The 9,167-nt window shown below is 21.8% G+C and overlaps 1 protein-coding gene across 2 annotated transcripts in view; it reads right to left on the bottom strand.

The window, feature by feature from the left end:
* The window catches only part of LOC117177662 (longitudinals lacking protein-like), a 25,873-nt gene that overhangs the window by 7,153 nt on the left and 9,553 nt on the right, over positions 1 to 9,167 (bottom strand). For both annotated transcript variants that reach the window (XM_033368473.1, XM_033368474.1), the window contains exon 2: positions 6,244 to 6,468. In XM_033368473.1, the coding sequence (XP_033224364.1) occupies positions 6,244 to 6,432 (189 nt within the window). In that variant the 5' untranslated portion in view covers positions 6,433 to 6,468. The remainder of the gene's footprint in view (positions 1 to 6,243; positions 6,469 to 9,167) is intronic.

Here is a 9,167-nt window from a genome sequence, read left to right as displayed (position 1 = left end):
AGTTTCAGCTCGATATTTTATTTACAAAAAAAGTTCTTAGGTTCAAAAAAACATTCAGTCAACTGAAAAACTGTGGTCGGTAATATAGGTATTTAGCTGTGTGACATGCCCTTAATTAGAGTATTTTATTAAATTTAAAAATTGTTTCATTTTTAAATATTTAATTTTTAACCCATTCAATTTCAAATCTTTTATTTAAAAAAAAAGATTAATTATTGAATATTTAGCAATATTCGAATATTTATTTGAGACAAGTAAATTGAAACCAAATATATACAAGTAAAGAATCTTTAACTGAATTCTTTGATATAGAAATCTTGGAATCGTTAAAATTTCGAATATCCTTTAAAATTTGAACGTTACAATTTTAATTGTTGTATTTGAAAAATTCTTAATTTGTAAGTGAAATTTTTAAATTGTGATGCATAATTAACAAATTAACATTTGTAGAAAAATTTAAATAATTTTAAGAAATATTTAGGAGTTTTAAAAAGATTTAAAAATATCATGCAAATTTTAGAAATTTTTCTTAAAATCTTCTAGAATTTTTTTTGAAAATTTTGTTTAAATCTTGGAAAACTTTTTAAATATTTTCAAAATCATTTTTCAAAATGAAAAATTATTTTTAATTTTCCCATAAATCTTAAGAAAATGTTTTAAATGTTTTTATTTTTATTTATTTTTTATTTATCTTAAGAAAATGTTTTTATTCACAACTTCTACATATCTCTTAAAATTTTTCAAATTTCGCCTGCAAATGATAAATGTTTAATTGTTATTTATACATCCAAATTGTAAAGAAATGTTCTAAAATTTGCAGGCTCTTCTGAAAATTGTAAAAAAATTCAATTAATTTTGAGAGATATTCAGAAGTTCTGAAAAAATTTCAAAAATCATTTTAAATTTAAAACAAATTTAAAACAACTTCTAGATTTTTTAAGATTCTTAAATAAAATTTTGAAGCTTTCTAAGGATGTTTAAACTATTTAAAAAGAAAATAATTGAATTTCGAATTTAAAAATTGTTCAGTTAAAAATTTTTCAATATTTAATGTTTCTACCTTGAAATTCTTTAAAATGATAATTCTGAAAATTTGAAAGTTCGTTGTTTGATTTTTTAATTTAGAGCATTGAAAATGATAACGTGGATTTATATTTTTTTATATTGAAAAATGTTAGTACCTTTAATTTTATACGCGTAAATTATTGAGCATTTGAATACAAAATTTTTAAATTAAAAACTTTAAAATTTTTATTTTAAAAGTTGAAAATTTAACAGTTCCACTTTGATTGCTTTCATTTGTAGCTCAGTTTTTTTACCTCAAGTGGAAATTTTTTTAGCTTTAGTCTTCCATTTTTCAAATTTCATTGATCGTGAAAAACATTTGCTAACCGGGAAAAAACCGGGAATTTATTTCCTCGATTAAAACGGCCACTCTGAGTCGGTGAATTTTAGTTTAGAGTATTTTTAAATTCGGAATTTTATTTTTTGTCAATTAAAATCTTGTCGTTATTGGAAATTTGGAAAATTTAAAAGAATTTAAGAATTTATGATTTACGAATTAAAATTTTCAAATGTATTAATTTAGTTCACATAAAATAAAGTTCTTTCTACTTAAAAAAATAACTCTTTAAAAAAATACTGGAATTTTTAACATAATAGTTGAATATTCAACCTAAAAAGACAATTTGCCAACGAAAAAGTGTCATAATTTATATTTTAATAAAAAAAGACCAAAAAGACGAATTTCCAACAAATAAAGATTTTTCACTCAAAAAATAAACAAAAGTTTATATAAATTATCGAACCAGAAGACAAATTTTCTTTACAAAAATGCAATTTTCAAACATAACATATGATTGTTCAACAAAAAATTAATTTTCCACGAAACTGATGCATTTTTACGCAAAAAAAAGGAAATTTCAAACTAAAAAATTATGTTCGACAACAACAAAAAACTCGAATTTTTAACTAAAAAATATAAATATTTAAAAAATTGGAAAAGCTAAATTTTCGGTTAAAAAAAATTAAAAGATTAATTTTCAACAAGATAATTTAATTTTAAACCAACCAGATAACTTTTCAACTTAAAATATAAATCTTCAACAAAAAAAGTAATTTCTTAACAAAGCGATACAGCCAAATGTTTTAAACAAATTTATTGAATTATCAAGCAAAGAAGAACGATTCTTAAACAAAAAGTTGCATTTTAATACAAAAAATGAGATTTATTCTATATATAAATAAATCAGAAATAAATATTCAAAAAAAGAATTGAATTTTCTGTTGAAAAAGATTTTAGTCGAGTTTTCACGATCAAACTGTGAATTTTTTAACAAGAAATAATTTTCTACCAGAAAAATTGAATTTTCAATCCAAAAAGACGAATTTTTAACCAGAAAGGATGACTTTTCAACGAAATTGTTGAATTCTCTAGCAAATAGTTGCATTTTTATCAAAAAATATGAAATTTATCCTAAAGCAGAAGAATTTTTTATTACAAAAAAGTTGGGTTTTCATCTAAAAAAGATTCCAGTTTACTCACTAACATCAAAAATTGAATTTTTTCAACAAAAAATAAGTTTCCAGAAAAAATGGAATTTTCAACTCAAAAAGGCGAATTTTTTTAACCAAAATAGAGGAATTTTTAACAAAATAATTAAATTCTCTACCAAATAGTTGCATTTTTATCCAAAAAATATCAATTTTGTACTAAAACAGACGAATTTGTAATAAAAAACAAATATTTTTTTTATAAGTGGAACTTTCATCCAGAAAATATTTCAATTTATTTTTCAACACAAAAATATAAAGTTTAAACAAAAAATAAATTTTCTACGAAATAGTTAAGTTTTCAATAAAATACTATAATAGCTTAATTTCTAACCGAACAGTCGCATTTTTACCAAAAAAAGATTTAATTTCTGCTAAAACAGGTAAACTTTAAAATAAGAAAGACAAACTTAATAAAAAAAAAAGTTGAGCTTTCAACCGAAAAGTTGACGAAAAAATTCAATTTTCCATTACTTAAAATAAATTCTGAGATTCTCATAAATTCTCCGTGAATTTATTTCTCGGTTACATTCTTATTCTCGTTATCGTTCTCAAACTAATATAACCGGGGTCAGAACTCTAAATGAAAGTGACGGAAATATTGACCGCGACCGAGGGTGGCGCTAGTTGTACTTTTAGGCTGAAAATTATTCAAATGCATGGAGAAAGTGTCATAAATGTGAAATTCTGTGCTTTTCGAATTATAAAAACGGAATTTTTCGTATTTTTTGCTCTATGATTAAGTTTTGAGATTTTTAGACAGAAAATTTATAAAAAATTTTTTGGCGATGAATGGGAATAATGGAATATAAGTGTGTTATTTTTAGATGTAATTCTGATTACACGAATTGCTTTAAGAAAACATATGTTTATTATACCGTACTAAATGGCAGGAAAATAATAAAACCCGGTCAAAGAGCCATCTTCAAGGTTAATTTTGTATTAAAGGCATGTAATTTGTGCAAAGCATTTTGGTTTTGAGGATATTCTTACGGAGAATCTGACACTTGGGAAGGATGGATCTGTTATTGGATTTATTTAGATTATTAAAAATTATTTTCATCTGAATTATATTTGAACTTTTTCAATTAATATTCATCAAGTAATTTATTGCAGTTGTTATAACAAAATTTTTAAACAGTTGAAGTCAATACGATTGTTTTTAAAGATCGTAATATTTTTTTTCACAGTTAAAATAATTAACAAATAAGCGTTAGACTATACAGAGCACAATATGAAATTAATTTGTTTTTTGAACATACCTTAACATAAATATTCAATAATAGTAACAAAAGAATTTATTAAATTTGTCATACAAAATTAAATAAAAAAGTGTAAATTAATTACAATTGTTTTTACAGGTATGGTTCACAAATACAGTTTTTTATTCTACAACTTTATCAATATTTATGCAACATGTAAATCCCATTCTTTATAATATAAGGCAATAAAAATATATCACATATTTGTAACAATAAAAATTTTTTATAGCATAATTAATTTGTATAAACGTCTTATATTGAAATTAAGTACATTTTTTCTAGCTTTAAAGAGAAATATAAATTTTTAGTTTACAATATTTACTTATGTCAATCTTGAAAATTTAATGTTTGTTTTGTAGAAATATCACTGGTACCCTCTGAAAAGTTTTTTTTTTGTATTTAAAAAAGATTCTCTTAAAAAAAATCGAAAAAAGAATATTTTTTGGTCAAAAATAAAACAAGAGCAAAGAAAAATAAATTTATTTAAAGATAATATATAAAAATATATCAAATAAATTGGAAAATATTTCCAAAAATATCAAAAAAGAATCTGAAATTTTTTTTTAATTTTAAGAAAAATTCGAATAATTTAAAAATAAATTTAGAAGCTTTTAAAACTTTAAACAAAATATAGATTTTTGAAGAATTTGAAATAAAATTTACAAGCTTTTTCAAGATATAAAAACATTGCGAAAGAATAAAAAAATTTTCAAAAATAAATTCTTCATATTTTAAAAGAATTTTTAAAAGATATTTAGAAATGTTTTGAATTTTCAAGACATTAAAATTATTTTAAAATTTTGAATGATTTCCGAACGTTCATAAAATACTCTTCAATTTTTTCCAATCATTAAAAAGTTGGTAATATCTTTAAATTTCTCATTTTTTTCTGTAAAATCCTGTAAAATAGAACAAAAACCTAGATAATTTTTCGACATATCTGAAATCTTCATAACTCTTTCTTATTTTTTGTTGAGAAACCTACGAAAATTATATTTATATAGCCTGAAAGCAAATATTGATTCGAAATTTTCATTCTGCATTGAAAATTTGTCCTTTTAAATTATAACTTACCTATATTTTCTTTCCTGGCCTGAAAAATCTTTTTTTGCATGCAAATTCAACAATTTTCTTAAAAATACGTCTTTTTGGTTTACAGATTTATATCTTTCGGTAGAAATTTCATCTTTTTTTAAAAATAAAATTTCAAATTTTTTATTTATAAGTAAAATCTTTTTTGGCTGAGGATTTAACTATTTTGTGGAAAATTCGTCTTCTTGGATGCATTCCATCTTTTTAATTTCCAATTAACATTTCATAGTTTAATTATAAACTATTGTAGCAAAAAATTTGATTACTTTGTTCAAAGAGAAAATATTCATTACTTTAATTCCAAATTCCAATTTTGTAAAAAAATTGCTATTTTTTTGTATAAAAGTATAAAAGCAAACATAAGAATTTTCAACTAAAGCTATGGAATATTCAATTGGAAAAAGTTAAATTTTCAGTTGAAAAAATTACTTTCCACAAAAGAAACTACCTTTAAAAAATAGTTACATTTTCAAACAAAGTGATGAATTTTTAACTAAAATAATAAATTTTGAACTAGAATAATTGATTTTTTAAAGAAAAAGATTAATTTTCAACTGAAAAAAGATCATTTTCCTACCAAAAAATGAATTAAATTTTTAGTCAAATAATGAATGTTTAACCAAAGAGCTTAATTTTTATCGAAGATTATGGAACATAAAACTGGAATAATAGTTAACATTTCAGTTTGAAAAACAAAATAATTTTCAACCAAAAAAATAAACAAATTTTCAATAAAATAGTTCAATTTTCGGCAAAAAATTTATTTTCATCCATAGAAAAAAATAATATCTCAACCAAAGAATTAAATTTTTAATCAAAATAATGAATTTTCAAACTAAAAAAAATAGTTTTCAACCAAATAGTTTAACTTTCAAACAAGTAATTTTATTCCCAACCTAAAAAATGAATTTTCAAAACAAAAGATTAACTTTCAAAGAAAAAGATCATTTTCTAGATAAAAAATCGATTTTTTAACAAAATATGTAAATTTTCAACAAATTATCATCCAAATTGTTGAATTTCAAACTAGAAAATATAAATTTTCAGCTAAAAATGGCAAAGCTAATTTTATAACAAAAAGATAAATTTTCAACTACTATAAAGATTAATTTTCTACAAAAAAAAAATGTGAATCTAAGACTGTAGATAAAGTATAAATCACTTTTCTAAATTTACCAAGACGATTTAAATAATCAAAACTTGAATTTAACTGCATTTAGAAGTGAATTCCCGTTTTTTATATTTTTTACTTTTATTAAATTTCCGGCAATTTCTTGGTTATTCGCCACCCTACAAATTTAGAGCGACGATTTTTTAATAATGAAATAAATGGTACCTCTAACAAGGATTTGAAGTATGGACTGCACGCCGACAAAACCATTTTGTGAGCTTTACAAGTTTGCCCATCGCAAGCTAACGTCACATCCGTGAAGCTCTTCTCGTCTCGTAGGTGTTTAAACGAAGACACCATATTCGATTGGAAATCGTTCCATTTGAGAAAAAATTGCTGTTGTTCTCCAGCCATGGTTGATACTGATATTTGCTAAATTCGATTCCTATTCTGAAAGCGAAAATGTATTTCTATAACTTCGAGATAGCATATTAATTATTATAATAATTTGACACTCAGGGTGACCGTTTTAATCGACGAAAAAAATTCCCGGTCATTTCCCGGTTCTCAAACATTTTTCCCGCTCATTAGAATTTTTAAAATCTAACTCTATTCTCAACATTTTCCATTTAAAGTAATAAAAAATGAAAAACAAATTTAAGCATTTAAAGTGGAACTATTGAATTTTTAACTTTTAAAATCGAAGTTTAAAAGTTTTTTAATGCTAAAATTTTGTATTAAAATTTTCAATAACTCACGCGTATCAACTGGAAGGTACTAACACTTTTCAATTGAAAAGTTTCAAATTAAATGTAGATAAACTACAAAATTCAGAATTGTTAACATTCATAAATTATAGAGTTCAAAATTTTTGATTATGGTCCAAAAATATATATCCACGTTTACAATTTCAATAATCTAATTTAAAGAATCAATGAACTTTAAAAATGTTCAGAATTATATTATTAAGTTATTTTAGGCTTGATAAGATTAAAAATTTTAATTTTGTTCACTTTAAAACTCTTAAATAAGAAGTTAAATTACTTTTATTTTAAATAGTTTGGGCATCCTTAAATAGCTTTAAAATTTTATTTCAAAATCTTAAAAAATCTATCAGTTGTTTTTAATTTTTTTTAATTTTAAATTATTTCGGAACTTCTACATAACTTTTAAAATTATTAGAATTTGTCCTACAACTTCTAGAAAATCCTGCGAATTAAAAACAATTTCCTTCAAATTTGGATTTTTAAATAATAATTGAACACTTATTATTTGTAGAAAAAATTATAATAATTTTAAGAGATATTTATTAGTTTTAAACAGATTCAAAATTAATTTAGTACTTGAAATGATATCAAATAATTTAAACAAAGTGTGTGCACCGAAAAATTCGACTATTCGTACCGAAATTTCGGTACAAATACCCACAACCTAATTTAAAACGAAATGTAGATTATTTCAGATTACAAACAACAAATTTAGAAGCTTTATAACAATTGCGAAAGGCTCCAATAGAATAAAAACATTTTCTTAATTATTATTCCTAGGAAAATTGAAAAAAAAATTTTAATTAAATGCAGTGAAACTAAAGAATTTAGCAATTTAAACTTTTATTAATTGTATAGTTCAAAGATTCAAATTCAGTTTTAAAAAAATAAACCCACTATATCATTTTAAAAGCTCTAAGTTAAAGACTAAATCAATAAATTTGTACATTTTAAAAATTATATCATTTCAAGAAGCAATTTTAGACTGGAAACATTAAAAATTCAACGATTGGATTTTTTTTTTAAACTGGCCCCTTTTTAAATTAGAAGTTGAATTATTATATAATTTCAATATTGTTATTTATACGTCAAAAACTGTTTCAAAATCTTTTTATATATTCTCTCAAAATAAAAAATAATTTGAAATTTTCCTCATTAACTGAAGAACATTTTTTTTATTATTCTGAAACCTTTCAAACTTCTTGACAAGTTTCATAATTTTATTTCAAATACTTCAAAAATCTACATCTTGTTTTTAAATTTTTTATTATTTTGGAAATATTTATAAAACATTCAAATATCTTTAAAAATTATTCGGATTTTCACAAAAAATTTTTTAAAATCTTTTAAATATAAAAAATTTCCGTAAAATATTGCAGATCCTTTTCTGAAAATTTCATAAATATTTAATAATATTTAATTGAAATTAATTTTGCAGAATAATAAATAATTTTTTATTTTCCTAGCAAGCTGAATAATTTTTTGTTCGAATTCTTCGGGAATCTACATTTTTTACATTTTTGGAAATCTTTTCAAGCTTTAGATTATTTCTTAATCTTAATGTTTTGTAAAAATTTCAAAAATAATAAAAAATTTCTTTTTTTTAAACAAAATGTAGATTTTTTAAAATTTTAAGAAAATAAAAAAATCTCTCTGGGAAAATTGAAAATTTTGGTTTATTTTTTAAACCATTACATATTATAGTCAAATTAGAGTCTGCAATATTTTAAAACAATTACTTTAAATTTGGAGCATTTTTAATAATCTTAGGAAAAAATCGAATAATTTTAAAAGATTTTTAGAAGTTTTCTAAGAATGTTTTTGCCAGGATATTTAAGAAGATTTTAAGAGATTTCCAGAACTGTAAAAAAAAATACCCTGAAAAGATTTTTTTTAATGTGCAGGATTTTCTAAAAATTGTAGGGAAAATTCTATTCATTTTAAAATATGTTTATAAATTCTGAAAAAAAATGTCGCACACTTAAAAATTAAACATTTTTAAATAAAAAAATACAAATTTTAACAATTTAAAGCTTTCCATGTCAAACAAGTAAATTTCAAATTGTTTACTTTTAAATATTTGGCTTCAATTTACTCGTATTAAATTAACAGTCAAATATTGCTAAATATTAAATAATCTCTTCTTTTTTTATTAAAAAATTACAAATAAAATGGGTTAAAAAGTGAATCATTTAGACTGACGCAATATTTTTAATTTAATAAAAGCCTTTAATTACGAATATATTATTATTAAATTATTTTTAAGTTGAAAATAGTTTATAAAATTTCGACCGCACCTTCACATATTTTTAATAACTAAGACTTTCGAATTGAAACAGTCAAAATCTGAAAAATCTTAATCTTAAAACGAATTTATTTATA

Source organism: Belonocnema kinseyi, chromosome 8, assembly GCF_010883055.1.
Source record: "Belonocnema kinseyi isolate 2016_QV_RU_SX_M_011 chromosome 8, B_treatae_v1, whole genome shotgun sequence".
Lineage (NCBI taxonomy): Eukaryota > Metazoa > Arthropoda > Insecta > Hymenoptera > Cynipidae > Belonocnema > Belonocnema kinseyi.
This window is presented reverse-complemented; position numbering and strand designations above follow the sequence as displayed.